This window comes from Cetorhinus maximus, chromosome 13 (assembly GCF_964194155.1).
Source record: "Cetorhinus maximus chromosome 13, sCetMax3.hap1.1, whole genome shotgun sequence".
NCBI lineage: Eukaryota > Metazoa > Chordata > Chondrichthyes > Lamniformes > Cetorhinidae > Cetorhinus > Cetorhinus maximus.
In genome coordinates this window covers 26,018,013-26,039,746 of record NC_135891.1, presented here as the reverse complement: position 1 = coordinate 26,039,746, position 21,734 = coordinate 26,018,013, and the positions used below count along the sequence as shown (strand labels likewise).

The following is a 21,734-nucleotide window of genomic DNA, read 5'->3' as shown; positions in this document are numbered from 1 at the left end:
ACTCTAAAAAAAAAGAATGTCTCAAGTAAACAAAGTCCTCAGTAAAAGTTTGTTATTGAGTTTTGTGCGAGGTACCAGAAAATACAAAGTATTCATTTTAAAAAAAGGGAGTCAAATTACATCTCCATCCCATCACAACTCATCTTTTCAGTGGAACAATTTTGAAGTGTATGAAGAGAATATTTTAATAGAGTTTTCTGACAGGGTCCAGTACTTGCCAGGTCGCGAGGTCTTCTCATTCCTAGCTCTTCACACCCACACAGCTCACTTGTTCAGGAGTATTGAGATGGGACAGCTTGTTGGAGGATCCATGCTGCCCTTTAGTCAATCTGCCGGGAGATGTTCTTGAGCAACTCGAAAGGTCCCAAGTCACTGATTGAAATCCAGCTCAAAATTCATTCACTTGGGAAGCTTGAATTAAATTCAGTTTTCTTCAGTTAGCATTCAGTGATACAGTTGCACATATCAGGTAATCTCAGGTATAATGAGGCCAGGATCTTAAAAACAGTAATATCGTCAAAATATCATGGTAACATTGCTCAAGTGATTCCTGCTCTGTTTGTCTATAGATGTTTTTGTGTGGACTGCATAGATATCCTCGTGGGTCCAGGCGCATCCGAAGAAGCCAAGGTACAAGATCCTTGGAGATGTTACATGTGCCTTCCATATGAAAACTATGGAGTGCTGAGAAGGCGCAGAGACTGGACCATGAAACTCCAAGAATTTTTTGCCAGCGACAATGGTCAAGAATATGTAAGTAGTGCAGCTTTTTTTATTCATTTGTGGAATGTGGGTTTCACTAGCAAGACCAGCAATATTGCTCATTCCTTATTGCCCTTGAGAAGTTGGTGGTGAGCTGTAGTCATGTGATGAAGGTACTCCCATTGTGCTGCTGGTTAAGGAGTTCTTGGACTTTGACCCAATGATAATGAATGAAAGATCATATATTTCCAAGTTAGGGTGGTATGTGACTTGAAGGGATGCTTGGAGATAGTGGTGTTCACGTGTGCCTGCTGTCCTCGTCCTTCTAGGTGGTAGAGGTTGCAAGTTCGGGAGATGCTGTTGAAGAAGCCTTGGAGAATTGCTGCATTGTATTTGTAGATGACACACACTAAAGCCATGGTGCGCTGATGGTGGAGGGAGTGAATGTTTAGGGTGATGGATGGGGTGCCAATCAAGAAGGCTGTTTTGTCCTGGATGGTGTAGAGCTTCTTACATGCTGATGGATTGTACTCTTTCAGGCAAGCAGAGAATATGTGCTTTGTAGATGGTGGAAAGCCTTTGAGAAGTCATGATGTAAGTCATGCTGCAGAATACCAGTCTCTGACCTCCGCTTGAATCCACAATCTTTGTGGCTGGTCCAGTTAATTTTCTGGTCAATGTTAACCCCTCAGAATGTTAATAGTTGAGGACTCAGCGATGGCAATGCTGTTGAATGTCAAGGGCAGATGGTTAGGCTCTCTTGTTTGAGATTGGCCATTGTCTGGCACTTGTGTGGTGTGACTGTTACTTGCCATTTATCAACCCAAACCTGAATGTTGTCTAGCTGTTGCTGCATATGGACATGGACTGCTTCCTTATCTGAGGAGTTACGAATGGAAACAGACACTGTGCAATCATTAGTGAACATCCCTATTCTTATGATGGTGGGTAGGTCATTGATGAAGTAGTTGAAGATGGTTGGACCTAGGACACTGCACTGAGGAACTCCTGCAGTGATGCTTCTAACAACCATAACATCTTCCTTTATGCTGGGTATGAGTCCAACCAGTGAAGAGAACCTCCCTCTACCCCTCCCCTATTCCCATTGACTTCAATTTTACTAGGGCTCAGTCAAATGATACCTTGATGTCAAACTGAGATCAAGGAAAATATTCTATGAATTTTGACAGATGAAATTACTTGTGTTTACTTGTTATTTGCATAATTCACTAATGTTTTATGTGGAATTATTATCCATTTTTCACATAACAGTCGAAATTCTGCTACTAATGTTTCATGAACACCAAAATGCTCGTACCAAATTGTTTTGTGCTATTTAACATTTATTTGAAACAGGTTAATGCCTCTGTTAAAATAACTATGAGGAATACCAATAGCTTTGTAAGACCAGTAGTTTTCGATAGGGTGCACATAATTTACATTGGGCAAATGATAGCCTTCTTTAACAGGTAATGATTGACAGTAACTGAGGAACAGTTTTTGCTTTGAGCTAACCCAGTAGCTAACCATGTAGCACTGAAACATAGGTGGTTTGGGAAAATTGTGTTAAAGCACAAGAATAACATTTTTCACCAACAAAGTACTGCCCTAACATTATGCAGATAAGAATCTCTTAGAGATAGCTTTATAGATCATAGGATATACAACACAAAAACAGGCCATTCAGCCTGAATAGTCCATGCTGGCGTTTATGCTCCACTCGAGCCTCCTCCCATCTTTTCTCAACAAAATCTACAATCGTAACCATCTATTCGGTTCTTCCTCATATGCTTGTCTAGTTTCCGTTTGAATGCATCTCTTCCATTCACTTCAACCATTCCCTGTGCTAGTAAGTTTCACATTCTCACCACTGGGTAAAGTTGTTTCTTCTGAATTCCCTATTGGATTTCTAGGTGACCATCCTATATTGATAGCCTCTATTATGCTCTTCCTGACAAGAGGCAACAATTTCTCTGTATCCACTCTACCAAAACCTTTCATAAATACCTCTATTAAGCCAACCCTCAACTTCCTTACTTCAAAAGAGAAGAAACTCATCCTTTCCTGATGTATACTCATGCATTTCTGATATCATCCTTGTAAGTCTGCACCCTCTCCAGTGCTTCTATATTCTTCTTATAATATGGCAACAAGAACTATGTGCAGTACAGTATTCTAAGTGTGGTCTAAGTATTCAATACAGGTTTAGCATAACTTCCCTACTTTTCAATTCTATACCTCTAGAACTAAAGTGTAGTGCTTGGTTTTTTTTATGGCTTTACTAATCTGAGGCACAACCTTTAGCTACTGGTGCATTTGTATTCTGAGATCCCTTTGTTCCTCTACTCCACCTAGACTTGCACCATTCTGCAATGGCCTCCTGTAATTTGTTGCAGTCCTTCTCAGTTTTGATTATTCCTCCCCCACCCCCCAATTTAGTGTCATCCGCAAATTTAGAAATTGTTTTTGATTCCAAAGTCCAATTAGTTAATGTAAATTGTGAGCAGCGGTGGTCCCAGCACCGATTCCTGTTGAACACCACTTCCCACCTTCTGCCACTCTGAATAACAACCCTTTATTCCCACTCACTGCTTTTTGTCTTGAAGCCAGCTAGCAATCCTTTTTGCCACTTGTCCCTGACTCCACATTCTCTGACCTTGCTCATTACTCTATTATGGGGCACCTTATTGAAGGCCTTTTCAAAATCCAAATAATTTACATCTATTGCATTACCGTTGTCTACTCTCTCTATTACCCCCTTAAAACATTCAGTAAGGTTGGGTAAGCAAGATTTTCCATTCTGAAATCCATACTGACTATTCATTATTATATTTCTCATTTATAGATGTTCTTCTATTCTCACCTTTAGTGAGGATTCCATTATTTTTCCTACCACTGGCTGACTGGTCTATAATTCCCTGGACAGGTTTTGTGCCCCTTCTTAAATATAGGAATTACATTAGCTATCTGCCGTTTCTCTGGCACTACACCTTTTTCTAATGAATGATTACATATGAGTGGTAATGCCTCTGCTATCTTCTTCCCCAGATTTTTTAAAAACTCATCTGCTCCAGGGGCTTTGTTCTCATTGAGTTTGTTAATTTTGTTCAATACATCCCGTTTTTATATTAAATGTACTTATTTCATTACTCATCTCATCATTCAATGTCATGTCCACCTGGTATATCTCCCTAGTAAATACTGAAGTGAAAAAAAAATTAATATTTCTGTTACCTCTCTTATCATTATCTGTAGTTTTATCCTGTGTTCCCTTTTAGCCTTATTCCCATCACAGCCTTTCTTTTTCATTGATGTGCCTGTAAACTATTTTACTATTTTGTTTTATGTTCCTTGATAATTTAATTTGTTCCTGTTTGCCTTTCTAATTTTTTTGACTTTTCTCCTAAACTTTTTGTATTTTCTCTAATCATGTACTCTTCTGCTGTCTATGTACTTAATGAATACCTCTTCCTATGACTTAGTTGTTCCCTTGTGTCTTTATTAATCCATGGAGTCCCACTAGTGTTTAGTTTGTTCTGTCCTTTTAGTGGAATATATTTTTCCTGCACTCTGTTGAATACCATTTTAAATGTTTTCTATTGTTGTTCTACATTGCTGTTTGCCAATATAGTTGCCCATTTTATTTCCCCAAATGTTATTCTCAGCCCCTCAAAATTAGCTTTTCTCCAATCTGTTAACTTGGTTTTTGTCATACTTATGTCCTCCTCTGTCATCTTCTTAAAGTGTGTTACAATACAGTGACTATTGCCCAGATGTTCCCTTATTTTTACTTTTCTTATCTGCTCGAGTTCATTTCCCACTATGAGATCCAATAGCAAATTTTTCCTTGTTCGGCTTTTTACATATTAGGTGAGAAAGGAGTCCTGTACAAATTGTAGGAACTCCATTCCCTTATCCCCTTTACTCACCTCTTCTGTCCAATAAATATCAGGGTGGTTGAAATCCCCCATGATTACTATTCTATGTCTTTTCCTCCAATCCCTAATTTGTCTGCATATTTCTTCCTCCACCTCCATTCCACTATTAGGTAGTCTGTAGTCTAAACCTAACAGTGTGGTTGATGTGTTAGATTTTTGTTTCTAAAAGGTGAAGTTTATTTGTAATTAATTTGTGGCATCCACGCAACCATAAATGACTGTGTTCAATTGTTTATTTTTTTTAATTCCAGGATCCACCTAAAATTTACCCAGCAGTACCTGCTGAGCACAGAAGGCCAATCAAAGTCCTGTCACTCTTTGATGGGATAGCGACAGGTAAAGTTATGAAAATATTCGATGCAATAAGCAGAATCATACCAAGCGTCTGTAATTGTGTGTATACATCAGATTTTAGTTATAAACTGTGAATTATTTATTAATGAACATAGGCTAGGATTTTTCTCAAGGCTTGTCCCAATTGACTGCCAAAGCTGCAGCAGAGGATTGGCGGAAACCTTGGAGGATTTCCACGCCAGTTGCATCTGCCCTGGTGATAGCCTCAGGAGTGAGGTTGTAATCATTAATCTTATAAAGTTAGATTCGCTGTCAGCCTCCACATTGACAGCTAGTCTAAACACAGAGGGACCAAATTTGAACAGCACCATCCTTTAAACAGTATGTATCCTAAAATTTAACAGGATTCCAGAAAATAATTTTGAAACTGCAAAATAAGCTTAAGGTTCAGCTGATAGGTGTAAACCAATTAAATCTTGTGTTCTACAACATGACTTGAACCCATGATTAGGTCACTGTCATGGAATAAATCTCCAGAATCCATTATTCTTTAGATTTAGAACTGGTTGAACTAGTAGTGGATTTTTACATGCACTTAAAATTAATCCACTTGAATTATAGAATGGCTGGCTGACTGTTCGGCTTCTTTACCAATCAGATCTGCACCAGTATTTTTCTCCTCATGAGCAACCTAATCTAATCTAACCCTACTCTATCTGTATTCCTGATATTCTTTAATATTTCTGTTTTTTTAACTACCTTTAATTCCCTTTGAAAGTATTTATGAATTATGCTTCAAAATTACTTGACAGAGAACTCCACCTTTTAGGGCTGAATTTTCCCCCCATCGGGGGGGGAAGTTGATGGGCGGACGCGAACGGGCGCGCCTTCAATTGGTGCGGCGCCATTTTACGTGGACAGGCCAATTAAGGCCTGCCCAGCGTGACGTCCACACAGAAGCGCTATGTGTTCCCTGTGTGGGCGGGGGTGGAATCCCAAAATCGAGAGTGCACTCTTTCGTGCATGCGCATGAAAGAGCGCACTCATCTCCCTGAGGCTAAGTGCAGCCTCAGGGAGATCGGCTGTAAATGTAAAAAAGATAAAAACATAAAAATAAAATTTCCCTTACATGTCCCCTCATGTGTCAATGTCACATGAGTTGGGACATGTCCATAAATTTAACAAAATCTTTATTAAAATTTTTTAAAGCCTACATGAAACCTCATCCCGCCCGTGGATGAGGTTTCATGTTTTTTCCAGTTCCCGCTCGAGCTCCTGGCCTGCCCACCAACCTTAAGGTTGGATGGGCAGGTCCTTTAATTACATAATTGACCGGCAATGGCCTCAATTGGCCATTGACAGGTCGGTGGGCACGCAGCTGATTTTGCTGTGCTCCCGCCTTTAAAAATTTAAATCGGGCGCGGTGACGTCGGGAGATCCCCCAGCGTCACCACGCGTCATTTTACGTGTCAGTGAACGGGCCCTGCCCCGACTCACCGACTCGTAAAATTCTGTCCCTAATTTCCCTTTTTATAAAGATTTTTACAAACCTCATCTTTAATAATTTTTATTATTTATTTCAAATTTGTGCCCTCTCATTGCTGTCTCGACAACCAATGGAAACACTTTGTCCCATTTACCCTATCAAAATCTTTCATAAATTTAAATACTTGTATAAGGTCAACTTTCAGCTTTCTTCAGCCTAGGTCAAAAAGAAAACCCTAACTTCTAAAGTCTCTCTTCAAAACTGGAACCTCTCAACCTTGATGAAAATCTACAATATTCCTGTTCCGCTGTCTTGCTCTGCTTCCAAAGTAGGCTGCCCAAAACTGCATATAATATCACAGCTCTGGTCTGTTTAATTCAATGTTATAAGTTGAACAATTCCTCCTTGCTTTTGTATTCAATGCTTCTTGCCAAAGAATCCAATTTACTTTGTTTCGATGGCTTTATCTGCATGCACTGACATGATTTGTGTTCCTGCTTAGCAAAGTCCTTCTCCTCCTGTACTATATTTAACATCTTACTATTTAAGGTATATTTTCTTTCTCTATTCTTTTCTCAACTAAACTATATTACTTCAAGCTCTCTACATTGAAAACCATAGGACACATTTGCACACATTCTGATGGTCTTTCCATGTCCTTCGGCAGTCTTTCACTATCTGTCCCAATTTGCTGTATCTCCTCAATTTGGTGCTATCAGTAAATTTTGATATACTTCCCTAATTCCTAACAGCCAATATTTATGATAATTTTAAGTAGGAACAGCCCTAATATGTGATCTTAAATCAGTGATTGATTGGCTGTAAATGTTCCTCGGCTCCTGATTTTTTTTTTATTCATTTACAAGATGAGGGCATCACTGACTAGGCCAGCATTTATTGCCCATCCCTCATTGCCCATGAAAAGGTGGTGGTGAGCTGCCTTTTTGAATCGCTGCCGTCCATGTGGTGTAGGTACCCCACAGTGCTGTTAGGGAGTTCCAAGTTTTGAACTAGCAACAGTGGAGGAACGATGAATCACTTGGAGGGGATCTTCCAAGTGGTGGTGTTCCCATATATCTGCCGTCCTTGTCCCTTTAGATGATAGTGATCGTGGGTTTGGAAGGCGCTGCCTAAGGAGCCTTGGTGAGTTTCTGCAGTGCATCTTGTAGATGGTACACATTGCTGCTACTGTATGTTGATGGTGGAGGGAGTGAATGTTTGTGGAAGGGGTGTCAATCAAGCGGGCTGCTTTGTTCTGGATGGTGGCAAGCTTTTTGAGTGTTGTTGGAGCAGCACTCATCTAGGCAAACAGAGAGTATTCCATCACACTCCTGACTTGTGCCTTGTAGATGGTGGACACTGCTTTGGGGAGTCAGAAGGTGAGTTATTCCCCACAGGATTCCTAACCTCTGACCTGCTATTGTAGCCACAGTATTTACATGGCTAGTCCAGTTCAGTTTCTGGTCAATAGTAACACCCAGGACATTGATAGTGGGGGATTCAGTGATGATAATGCCATTGAATGTCAAGGAACGATGGTTAGATTCTCTCTTGTTGGAGATGGTCATTGTCTGGCACTTGTGCGGTGCGAATATTACTTGCCACTTGTCAGCCCAAGTTTGGATATTGTCCAGGTCTTGCTGCATTTGGACATGGGCTGCTTCAGTACTTGAGGGGTTGCGAATGGAGCTGAACACTGTGCAATCATCAGTGAACATCCCTACTTCTGACCTTATGATGAAAGGAAGGTCATTGATGAAGCAGCTGAAGATGGTTGGGCCAAGGACACTGCCCTGAGGAACTCCTGCAGTGACATCCTGGAACTGAGATGACTGACCTCCAACAACCACAAACATCTTCCTTTGTGCTAGGTATGACTCTGACCAGTGGAGAGTTTTCCCTTTGATTCCCATTAACTCCAGTTTTGCTGGGGTTCCTTGGTGCCACACTCAGTCAAATGTTGCCTTGATTTCAAAAGCAATCACTCTCACCTCACCTCTGGAGTTCAGTCCCCTAAAGAGGGGAAAATAAGGCAATTGTCCTTTCTGATTATTATTGAATGATTCCTGTTGGAAGTGTATTTATGTGGACAAAAATAAGCTGGTCTGGGATCCCAGGATCAAGCTCATCTCTGATTCACACCCCCCCCGCCGCCCCCCAACCCCACCCAGAGTCGATGAGCTTACTCACTAGCAGTCACTTCATAAAGCACCATCTTGTTTCGGTCAATGATGCTGTTCCACTGTCTCATGAAAAATACTATCAGTTGCAATCTAGTATCTCAATTGATCTGGAACATCCTAAGCCAATTTTATCTTGGCTTGCCACCTTTGTAAATACACTATTTGTACTGCCAAAATCAACGTTACTGAAAAGAAGTGCTAACTGCTCTTTTCTTGTGCCTCCAGCAGCTGCTCCTCAGGTTCTTGTCAAACTGTTTGTTCCTAATTTCCATAAATCTTCCATTCTACCCTCCTTCTAGTATAGTCACTGGCACTGCTAAAAAGAAAGCCACCAGTCTTGTTTGACTTTTCTTCTTTAGTGCCAATCTGAGTATTCTCTATTCTACCATTGTGAGCAAGTTCACTAGCCTGATCTGATGAATCCTTTTATTCCAGGCTCCTCTAGTCTCTGATCCTAGTAATATCGTTCCTTCATTCTCATTGTTCTCTGTACTGTAATTATCTTGAATCTCTCTTTCTCCCAGTCCAACCTGTTTTGTCCTTGGAAATTTTCTCTTGTTCCTCATGTCCCCAGGAATGGTAGGTAGTCTTATCCCTTCAACTACAACCTTTAGTCCTTTTTTGATTATCAGCATGCTTAACCTTGCTATTTCTCTTCAGATGTCAGTTGAGCTCTCATGTTCCCTTCATTATTAAGGCTGCCTACAAGATTTTTCAAGTGTAACTTTCACTTTCAGCATGGGCAGTAAACTGGCAGCTGATCCACAATCATCAGTTTATCACTTGCATTGAAAGTGAAAACTGACCATTTGGTTCCTTGTTTAATGACAAAGTATTTCATTCCCCTTCAACAGTTCTTACCTCCCTGAAGTGGTGGTCTATCTTAAACTTGGATGATGCTCCCATATCTAGGGAGATCCTTAAAAGCTCTGACACAAAAACAAGGAGAATCTTGCATGCAGATAGACAATATCTCTTTCATCTCCAGGTTTCACTCTCTCCCTATCACATTTTCTCTTTAGTATTTGTATGCTACCAATACCACTGTGGTCATTGCTCCTCTGAATCATCTTCCCTTTCTCCATAAGCACGAAATTCTGTCCCAAACTCCACCCCCCTGGTATTACAAATGAGGCTTATTGCTCTGCGTTCTATGAATATTCACTTGTTTCCATCACCTCAAAGCTTTTGAATTCCTCACCCTCCACAATTCTTACTTCCTTGCTCCATGGCCACTCTTTAACTTATTTATCATTTTTACTCTTTGCAACCGTAACAATGCCCTGCACAACCTTGGTCCTATATGTTGATTTTCATTCTATTTTAAATTCTGAAACATATGTTCCTATGTTGGGAGAGGAATAATTGCCTTTAGACTACCATACATTTTTCAATCCGTGAATTGCACTTTTTTGCCCAATCCTTTATATATTTTCTTCTGTCTTTAGGTTACACCCACAACATACACCATTCTTAGACTGAGCACATCACTCAAGAATATCTACATGTACTCCTTAGCCAGAAAGTGAGAACAGACAAGGGGAATTGGTTTCAAATTTTCCTTCTTTCCAGAAATGCCAGTCTCACCCCTTTTTAATCAAACTAAAGCTGGGAAACTGAGGGCTTGATCCGCCTCCCTAAAGATCCACTCCCTCCACCAACACCATGGTTGCAGTGTATTTTATCTACAGAATGCACTGCAGCAACTTGCCAAAACTTCTTCAACAGCACCTCCCAAACCTGTGACCTCTAATACTTAGAAACACAAGGGCAGCAGGCACATAGGAACATCACCACTTCTAACTTCCCCACCAAGTCACTCACCATCCTGTCTTCGGTATGTATCATCGATGCTTCCACATTGTTGGGTCAAAGTCCTTGAACTTCATTTCCATCAGCATTGTGGGAGTACCTTCAACCACATTGAGTGCAGCAGTTCAAAAAGATGGCCTATCACCGTCTCAGGCAGCTAGGAATGGGCAATAAATGCTGGCCTTACCAGCATATCTCAAGAATTAATTATTAAAAAGACCTAATATCTTATCCTGCAGTTACACCATTATATTATGGCATCCAATAACATCGCCCTTCTTAGTGGTATCCTAAATTGTTGACCCTAAAATCAGCTGATTGGTGTTTCTCTTGTTTTCTACAGGGTATTTGGTTTTAAGGGACCTGGGATTTAAAGTAGAGAGATATATTGCATCTGAAATATGTGAAGACTCAATTGCAGTAGGAACTGTCCGGCATGAAGGAAAAATCACATACGTGCATGATGTCAGGAACATCAGCAGGCAAAACGTAAGAGAATTAAACCTCATTATTGGGAGACCAGGAGATGGAATAGCAGAACTGATAATGCAGTTGCGAAGTCAGAAACTCTTATCTGCCTCTGTTGGGGTACCGTTTTATAGTTGTACATAAATGGCATGTGTAATTGTGGAGGGGTGGAGGAGGGGTACGGTCACAGCACAAACTATAACTGCATACAGTAAGGCCTGTATTGGTGAAATGAGGCAGTAGATAATGAATGGTGCTGAATTTACCATTTCCATATTTTAAGAAGAAAGTTAAAGTTAATTTGACGGGTATCTTATATGGAATCGACTGTGCCTTTTCATTTCAGATTCATGAGTGGGGTCCGTTTGATTTGGTGATTGGAGGAAGCCCATGCAATGATCTTTCTATTGTAAACCCTGCAAGAAAGGGTTTATATGGTAGGAATTATTTATTTGTTTTCAAGTAAGGCCAAACCAACACATTTATGATTCTTAAAGTCCTACCTATCAAAGATTTGATGGCATTTATTTTGTGTTTATCCCTTATTTCTTTCTTCCCTTCCTATAAATGTTAATTCCATTCATTCACACTATCCTCCATCGTCCCAAGAATTGGGATTGTCCACTCCATGTCACGAACACCTTCACTGGTCCCATCAGTACCACTGATGGCCAGACAGCACAGTTGACCTGCCAAGTTTGAAAATTAATCTCATTCAAGAAAGCAGCCTGTTTTCAGATCTCCAAGTTGAGGTCTAAAGTTCCAATGTTGTAGCTTTTCCTAAATGATTTTTATTTCATTTTTCTTGTTATTTCTGCACATAATCCACTGTTGAATGACTGTTGACAGGGTCACTGTATCATTAACCACCAGTATGTGTATTTATAATGTGCTGACCATTTCCCACCTCCATCCAATGGATTATTTCATTATCGTGAAACATATCATCCAGCAACCAGTCTGTGAACTGATACAATGAAAAGCAGAAATACAATAGACTCAGAGCCATAAAAAGCAATAAAGGGATACAAAAAAGTAGTAAGAGGTGCAAAAAAGCATGAAAATACAATTTTAAAGTCTTTAAAATATATTAAGAGAAAGAGTACTGCAACAGAATGTGAATCTAACAAAGATAGATATAGATGTTACAGTGATGGATAATCAGGGAATGGCAGACTTGTTAAATACTTTGGGCCAGATTTTTGCAGAGTTGGGCTAATTCTGGAGGCCTTTAAAATGGTGGGTGAGACCCATATATGGAACTTCCACCCCCATTTCTGGCAGATATCATTTTGCCAGCAAGGGAAGGGAGCATGATGTGAATCACACTGGTGGGAAACCTAAGATCAGCAGGGCAATTTGAAATTAGTACTGAGCCCAAATAGATCCCATTTATGCTGTACAATGGGCCTTAACCCACAGTATGTGAGTCAAGATTTATGAAGGAAGTGTAAATGCTTGTGAAAGGCAGATACAGTTTGTTTAAATGTCATCATTTGAAGTTATTTAAACCCTCAGCCCTTTAAGATTGTGGAAATAACAGACTACAGATGTCAATTAGAGTACAAATTGAGTTGTTGGAGTGAATGATTAACAGGCCATCTGGTGTAGCTTAGAAAAACCATGATCCATTTGTTCCGCAATTTCAATAGGCTTCACGGTTGACATTTCCAAAGACTGTTGTTACAGTTGAGTCCATTATAAATGCTTGCCTGAGTTCAAAAACTCAACGATCACTTATTTCAGCGTTATGGGGGGGGTGGGGGGGGGGGGGAGGGTGGTAAGTTCACATTTTTATTGGCAGATTTAAGAGACTATCAAAGGAATAGCTGTCTTTGATGTGGTTAGTGAATAGAGTTTGTTTGTTATTGCAGCAGGTTGACCACTTGAGAGGGATTTAAAAGTTTTGAATGGTTTCATGAATGAGAGTTTTTTTTTAATTCTTTCATGGGATGTGCGCATCATTGGCTAGGCTAGCATTTATTGCCCATCCCTAATTGCCCTTGAAAAGATGGTGGTGAGATACCTTCTTGAACTGCTGCAGTCCATTTGGCGTAGGTACACCCACAGTGCTGTTAAGAAGGGAGTTCCAGGATTTTGACCCAGCGACAGTGAAGGAGTGGTGATATATTTCCAAGTCAGGATGGTGAATGACTTGAAGGGGAATTCCAGGTGGTGGGGTTCCCATGTGTCTCCTACCCTTGGGGAGAATTTTCCCCCCGTTGGCGGGGTTGTGTGGGGGCAGGCGGGAGTGGGCATGAACCCAATTGTCACCTACGATCGGGTCCATGCCACCATTTTACATGGGTGGGCCAATTAAGGCCCGACCAGCGTGACGTTCGCCCAGAAGCGCTGTGCGGGCGGGTATGGTTCTCTGAGTCTGGGCCTGCGCTCTTTTGTGCATGCGTGCGAAAGAGCGCAGAAATCTCCCTGAGGTACAGAGGTGCCTCAGGGAGATTAGTTTAAAGTTTAAAAATTTAAATAAAGAAAAGAAAATATTTTAAGATGTGTTCCCTCATGTGACAGTGTCACGAGCTGCAACATGTCAAGGAACATTAATGAAAAAATGTATTTAATTTATAAACCCTTCATGAAACCTCATCCGGCCCGTGGATGAGATTCCATGAAAAATACGAAGGCCGCCTGAGCTCTTCGCCTGCCCACCAACCTTAAGGTTTATTACTTTAATTGATATTTAAATGGCCTTAATGGGCCTTTGACAGTTTGGCAGGCGCGCAACCAACTCGGCTGCGTGCCTGCTGAACTGAAAATCTAAACGATGGGCGGTGATGTCAGGACGCACGCCCGATGTCACCCCGTGTAATTTTACGCCACCACGAGCGGGCCCTGCCCCCGCTTGCCGAGCCAAAAATTCTGATCCTTGTCTTTCTAGGTGGTAGAGGTCGTGAGTTTGGAAGATGCTGTCGAAGCAGTCTTGATGAGTTGCTGCAGTGCATCTTGTAAATGGTACACACTGCTGCCATTGTGTGTCGATGGAGGGAGTGAATGTGGTTGGGATGCCAATCAAGTGGGCTGCTTTGTCCTGAATGATGTCAAGCTTCTTGAGTGTTGCTGGAGCTGCACTCATCCAGGCAAGTGGAGAGTATACCATCAATCCTGACTTGTGACTTGTAGATGGTGGTCAGGCTTTGGGGAGTCAGGAGATGAGTTACTCACCACAGGATCCCTAGCCTCTGACCTGCTCTTGTAGCCAGAGTATTTACATGGCTAGTCCAGCTCTGTTTCTGGTCAATGGTAACTCCCCCCCGGATGATGATAGTAGAGGGTTCAGTGATGGTAATGCCATTGATTGTCATGGGGCAATGGCTAGATTCTCTCTTGTTGGAGATGATCAATTCTTGGCCCTTTTGTGGTGCAAATGTTACTTGCTACTTGTTAGCAAAGGCTGAATATTGTCCAGTTCTTGCTGCATTTGTACATGGACTGCTTCAGTATCTGTGGAGTCGCGAATGGTGCTGAACATTGTGCAAGCATTAATGAACATCCCCACTTCTGACCTTATGATGGAAGGAAGGTCATTGATGAAGCAGCTGAAGATGGTTGGGCCGAGGACACTACTCTGAGGAACTCCTGCAGTGATGTCCTGGAAGTGAGATGAAGGACCTCCAACAACCACAACCAACTTCCTTTGTGCTAGATATCCAACCAGCAGAGAGTCCTCCCCCTGATTCCCATTGACTCCAATTTTGCTAGGGCTCCTTGATGCCACACTTGGTCAAATGCTGCCTTGATGTTAAAAGCAGTCACTCATACTTCACCTCTGGAGTTCAGCCTGCTTAAGAGGGGAAATAAGACAATTGTCCTTTCTGATTATTATTGAACGATTCCTTTTGGGAGTGTATTTATGCGGACAGAAATAAGCTGGTCTGGGATCCCAAGATCAAGCTCATGTCTGATTCACCAGTCGCGGTGGCATAGTGGTATTGTGACTGGACTAGTAATCCAGAGACCCAGGGTAATGCTCTGGGGACCCGGGTTTGAATTTAAATTCAATAAATATCTGGAATTAAAAGTCTAATGATGACCATGAAACCATTGTCGATTGTTGTAAAAACCCATCTGGTTCACTGACGACCCAGAGTTGATGAGCTTACTCATTATCACAGTTCACAAGAAAACAGCCACTTCATAAAGCACCATCTTGGTTCAGTAAATTACGCTGTTCCACTCTCTCATGAAAAATACTATCAGTTGCAACCTAGTACCTCAATTGATCTGGAACATCCTCACCACCTTTATAAATGCGCTATTTGCTAAGGCTGCTTGATGCCACACCCAGTCAATTGCTGCATTTGGGTGCCCAGACACAGAAATCAATAAAAGCTAACTTATTTTTACGAATGCAAAAGAATGTTGACCATTGTGTCCTTTGTAGGAAAGGAAGATCAGAGGCCAGGAGATAAGAGAGTGAGGAGTAGGTTTGGAAACCAGAGATTGGGAGATCAGAGGGTGGGGTTGCAGATAGGAGGCTGGAAAGAGGGGTGGTGGCAACAATGAAGGGGGGCAGTAGAGATTGGGTTGGGTATGATGGCCCACATACTTTAAATGTGGTGCCAAAAGGAACATTACAGTACTGCTCTTCTTGGCTCCACATTCTAAGTAAATTTCAAAAGCTTACATTTTTGATAGCAGGTGGTCCCAAGGTCTGGTTCTACTAAGTACAATGGCAATTGATGGATGTCTGAAGATGTCTGAAGAACCAATCTTTCAACTTGAGGCCTCAAAAATTCATTAGGCCCCTTTATGCTTATGTTAAGGGTATAAACTGTTTGAGATGTGTGTTCTATTTAATATTTCTTGCTTGTCCCAGTACGGCAATCGGCACGGTTCCAGTTGGAAATGCGGACACCCCTTCCTGCCTGCCATATTGGGACTTGGTAGGCTGGTTAGTGTCTGAAAAATTAGCATTGGGTGGCCAAATTTATAGGCTAGTATTTCTGTCACTGAACCAGATGGAAAATCATCTGTGTTTGAAGTGTTCTGAACCTTGGCTTATTGAACTTATTATATGATATCTTGTGCTGCATTATGGGTCATTCCATTTGCCTCATTCAACCATTTAAATTACATGGTGATTCTATCATCAGGGCCTAGATTCTTCTTCATCAGAAAATTAATTGGTGAGGATAGAACTGGAGCAAATCTTTACATACTTTAATAACCATTTATTTACACATTACAAGCATGTATGTTTTAAACTCAGCCACCACAATTTCAAACTGTGCCAATTTATAGCGACCAAGTCAATGCCCAGTTAATGTTCACCATCTTCATGTAATTAAACATAATTAATGTGCAATTAACCATTTTAACTGGTACTTAGCTCACGTACTTCGTGTAACTCCTTAAGTTATAGGGAGAAAGTCCAACTAAACCCATCTGAGTGCTCTTGGGAATTTGGCTAAAGGGTTTACAGAATGTTAAGCCCTGGAGCACATTCGTGGAATAAAATCTTTCAAATAATCCATTTCAAATAGTGAACTGTTCATATTTCTGGTATGCTTGTATTTTCATATTGTATAAGGAAACAATCGATGTTATCTTTAGAGAGAGAGTCGTAGCAACAGTTATCCTTAAGTTAACAGTTACAAAGAATTATAATCAACTGTAGCATACTTTGTGTTAGTCTGTCTGTTTGGTCATTATGTGAACACATCTCTTGTGATGTCGTTGGGGCACTGGTCTGCAAGGGTATCCGAGTCGAATAGTGTGAGGGAGCAGAATTAGAATGTAAAATTGTTGTTGAGCATTCTTGGGCTGATGTTAATTCTTCTGTCTCATATTGTGATGCTTAGTAATGCCTTTACGCTAGTATTCCCAATGTTGTAACTTACTGTGTAAGATAAATATTAAAGGCTAAATGTTCGAGAAAAGTGCCCCCAGCAGGCCTCACTCTCACTTTTCCCAGATGAGCTAGTGGTGTGCAAGATCCCACTGGTGGCACAGGGCTTCCCAACTGTTCACTTGATAACTCTAATTTATTTAAATGGTTACTATCCAATGGTGAGATTTCCTCTTTAAATACGGAAATTTATCTATCTGTGCAAGCCCTCCAAATGGTGCTAACTTTGTATGCATTTGACGTGGAACACTTGAATTTTCAGAAGTTATTAGTGTACCAAACTCTTAAGTAATCAAGACTTCATTAATAGTTTGGAGAACTATCCTGACCAGAAAGAAAGGGCAGAATCGCCCACTCCTGTTTGCAGCAGGCATCATGGCGGGTGGGGGAGAGGGGCAGAAATCAGTTTTACGCTGGCGTGAAATCACAGCAAGTGACAGTTGATGGGAACTGACACAGTACAAATGCCTGCCATTGTGCCACTCCTGTCATGAATTTGACTGTTGGCCACCTTGGGTGATATGTTTGACCTAGAGATGATTTTCCAATCACACCATTCCAGCGGATGGTGTTCGCCGTGGCAGATCACAAATCCTGCTGGACGCTGGTATGAACCCGATTATCATCCCCCCATGCCCGATTTACTGGGCAGAATTCTCCGGTCGGCGAGCGGGGGTGGGGCCTGCTCGCTGATGCGTAAAATGACGCGCGGTGACGTCGGGTGGGAGTTTCAACGTCACTGCGCTTCATTTAAATTTTCAGTTCGGCGGGCGCGCAGCCAAGTCGGCTGTGCACCAGCCGAACTGTCAAAGGCCTATTAAGGCCATTTAAATAGTAATTAATTCAATTAGCTGAGCTGTGCATCCAATCATAAGGTTGGTGGGCAGGCGAGGAGCCCAGGCGGCCTTCGCATCTTTCATGAAACCTCATCCACGGGCGGGATGAGGCTTCATGAAGTGTTTTAAAAGTCAATAAAAATTTTAAAGATAATTCTTTCGCATCTCCCAGCTCATATGACAGTGTCACATGAGGGGACATGTTTTAAAAGTTTTTATTTCCCTTTATTTAAATTTACACATGTCAAACCGATCTCTGCGCATGCGCGAAAGAGTGCAGGGAACGACTCAGGTAATCCCCACCGCTTCCGGGCGAGCGCCACGCCGGGCGGGCCTTAATTGGCCTGCCCATGTAAAATAGCGGTGCATCTCCGATCAGGGGAGCTCGGCTGAACCTGTTTCCTGCTGCTGCAGACACGTGTCCATGCAGTGACCACCACATTACGAACCCGAGCCTACTGTAGACCTAGGTCTCACTGAGGTGTGTGTCTCTGTGCTGGTGGAGGGTGTGGTTAGGCGCTGTGACAGGTCTTTCAGGCTGCTTATTTGCAGCTCTTCCATGGAGGAGGTATCCTGGAGACTGGAGGTGAAGATCTGGAAAGAGCTGATGTACTGGCTGGCTGAGGGTATCAGTTGCTTGGCTTAGCTCCCTGTCAGAGAACCAGAGATAATTAGTGCATGGCAGCAGAGTCAAAAACAGGAAAGAGAGCACTCATAGTTACATTCTGTGAGGGATGATGTGGTGCAGGTTCCTCACTTGGGTGTTCGCCACTGACCTCACTGTCGGCGCAGGCACGGTCCACACATCCTCACCAGTCAGCGCGATGACACACTCCTCAAAGTGAGTGAGGGGCCTAATGTGGGCCACTCCACACCTGGTCTGGGACCTCTCTCTGCTGTTGTGAGCCAGCTTCTCCGGTATGAAAACAGATGGAGAGAGTGTGAGCAGGGCGCATGCCACAGCAGAAGATAAGGATAAGTGGAATGTTTTTGTGGTGAGCGGAGTCATGGACGGGATGAGGACACATGCTGCGGAAGATATGAGCGTGATGGAGACGTGAGGTTGTGTGTGAGAGTTAGTGGTGTCCCTTGAGGCGTGAGATCCCTGTGGATGTCTGATAGGTTTGGGAGTGTGTGTTGAGAGTGATGAGGTGGTTGACTTACCCTGGCGAACAGATACGACCATTCATTCCCTTCCTGCACAGGATGGCTGACCTCCTCTGTGCTCCATCAGCACTGACCACCGCCTCCCAGCCCGGATTGGTGACTGCTGGACCTCCTGCAGCCAGAGCTGGGGTAGAGGACATCTTAGTGGCCTTGCACTACGTCCAGCAGGCACCCCAGAGAGGAGTCACTAAATTTGAGGTCTGCCATCACCTTTGCTTTCAGGGCCATCTGTCACCTGGAGCAGCCCTGGCCTGTAGGTTGCGCACTGGTGCACTTTAAATATGGCGCCCAGAGCAAGGAAGCGCTGAGGTCATGGCATGGCGAGCAAACCTGAGCCTGCCTGCCGGCGATCCGGCGGGTTTCCCATGAATGCATTATTAATGAGGCGGGATGCGCTGGGAATGGGACAATATGACGCGAAACCCGCCATTGCAGCCAGCGGGTAAGACGTCGTTTTTCACACCCGCTACCACACAGTGCAATTCTGGGACAATTCCGTGCAAATTGAGAAAGGAAATACAAGTAACATTTACTGCTTTTTCCCCTTAAATTTCTCACACCCTTTTCATTGCTTCAGTAATTAGGATAGTGATACTGAACAGAATTCATCCATGTCCCACAATATTAATATTTGCTGAGAGCAATGATTAGGTTTCTGCTGATACTAAACTGTAAGTTGAGAGTGTGAGGTAGTTGAGGAGGCAGTCAAGGACCTACAATGAAAATTGAAGCACTCAGGTGGGTGCAACAGTGGTAGTTGAAATTTGGTATATATAGGCATAAACTTTCACATAGAAAGAAAGAGCATAGACAACATGGGGAAAATTTACAAATGCATTGTCCTAGCATGGAGCTTTACTTGCTGGGAACATATGTTCTTAAAATTACTCCTTACAGTACACCATAAATGGTATTAAAATAGTGAAGGGTAAAGCTGAAAGTGATCTAGAACAATGTTCCCATTAAAAGTTTGTTAATGTGCGCAGCCAATTTCTTCATTGCATGGTACCTTTTACTATTTTGTGTGGCTATGCACGTGTTGTATTTAACACAGTATAAAGCCTGCCTGGTACGCTCTAGGCTGTTGCATCGCCACCCATGTGCACAGTTTTACAGGAACATTGATCTAGAAGTAGTAGTAGATTCAGCGGGCTGGATTTTCGTGGAGTTGGGAAGTTTGGGAAGTTGGATCTTTAAAAATGGTGGGCAGGTCTCAGATTTGGAAGTCCACCCCGTTACTGGCCAAAACCATTTTGCTGGTAGGAGAAAGGTGGAAGGGCGTGATTTGCATGGGCGCGAATCACAAATCTGGTGGTCCATTTAAAATTAGTAGAGAGCTGAAACAGACCTCATGTTGTCTTAAAAACAGAAAATGCTGGTAAAACTCAGCAGGTCTGACAGCATCTGTGGAGAGAGAAACAGAGTTAATGTTTCGAGTCCGTACGATTCAGTCATACAGACTCGAAACATTAGCTCTGTTTCTCTCTCCATAGATGCTGTCAGACCTGCTGAGTTTTACCAGCATTTTCTGTTTTTATTTCAGATTTCCAGCATCCGCAGTATTTTGCTTTTACCTCATTTTGGCTGTTGCAAGGGCCTTAACCCACAGTGTAGGAGACACAAATTGACTGAGTAAATGTAAATGCTCTTGAAGGAACAGATAAAGTCTGTATAACTGTCATGATCAAAAGTTTTTTTAATATCCCCTCGCTTTAAACTTACAAAAATTGCTGTAGCTGTCAGTGAGAGTTAAAAAACTTCTGCTGGACTGTTTTGATTGATAGGCGTGGTTTACAAAAAAAAAGTAGCATCTGTTCATACAGTTTCAGAGCTCGTTGTTGAAATTTCCCCAAGGGCTATCATTATGTCATTATGAACCCTTGGCTGAGTTTTTAAAGTTACAGTTATCTCAGCAGGAGATTCTGAGTTTGATAGCTTAAAGAGGCTATTAAAGGATTAGCTGTCTCTGATATAGTTAGGGAAGTAGATGTTTAATCTTATAAGGGATTAATCACTTGAGGTTTAAAAGCTTTGAATGTGTTTGATGAATGGGATTTTTTCGCTACCTATTGTGTCAGAGTGAGAGCTGTACTCGACTGTTAGAAATGTATTTTTCATCTCCACATGGCTTCTGAGGTTTGCCCATGTTGGATATCAGGTGAGTGGATATGGAGGTGGCATGGAAGGTATGAGAGGCCATGGGAGTGGGTGGGGACTTGAGTTGGCATGTAAAGTATGTGGACAATGGAGGGGGTGAGGAGGTGTGAGAGCTAGAAGGTCTAACAATTTCCAGAATAACTGAGATAAAGCTTGGGATCAGCGGGCCTGACTCTCTCATGCACATACACACACACAGACACAGACACACACACAGACACAGAGACACACACACACACACACACACCCCGAGTGAAAATCTCGCATTTCGGAGTACTGTTTATTGAGGTGGGCCTGGTGAGTCAGGACATTTCCTGACTCAAGCTACCCACCTCGGCAACCAAAATCCAACCCAACATTTAAGATGTCTAATAATTTTAGCAAAGCAAATGGAACGTTGAACTACATAAATGAAACAGTAAAGGACACATTGAAGTTGGTTATACTTAAACTGTGCAATGCTCTGCTCAGTTCATTCTTTGAGTACTCTGTCAAGGAAGAAGGATTAGAGAAGAGCTATGAGACCAATTTTGAGTGTCAGAAGATTGAAATATGGATCTTCTAACCTTGAAAGGAGATAACTGAAAAAAAAGTTCAGAGATAGAAAACAGTAAATGGTATATAAATTGTCAATCTGAAAGCTTGTTACAAGATAAGCTGTGATATTAGGACATGGGAGATGTAAGAAACTGGTTGAATGTGCAGGATGTGAAGTTTAGAAGTGACAGGAAATCAAAAGTTCAGAGGAATACTGCCCATAGTAATAATGCAAAGACAAAATGTAAAACTGTGAATCTTGGAAATTGGGAAAAAAAGATATACTGGATA

General features: G+C 42.0%; 1 protein-coding gene across 3 annotated transcripts in view; it reads left to right on the top strand.

Moving 5' to 3' along the window:
- Window positions 1-21,734, top strand: part of LOC144688497 (DNA (cytosine-5)-methyltransferase 3B-like) — a 338,320-nt gene that overhangs the window by 235,388 nt on the left and 81,198 nt on the right. For all 3 annotated transcript variants that reach the window (XM_078555140.1, XM_078555141.1, XM_078555142.1), the window contains 4 exons: window positions 570-753; window positions 4,892-4,976; window positions 10,759-10,904; window positions 11,230-11,320. In XM_078555140.1, the coding sequence (XP_078411266.1) occupies window positions 570-753; window positions 4,892-4,976; window positions 10,759-10,904; window positions 11,230-11,320 (506 nt within the window). The remainder of the gene's footprint in view (window positions 1-569; window positions 754-4,891; window positions 4,977-10,758; window positions 10,905-11,229; window positions 11,321-21,734) is intronic.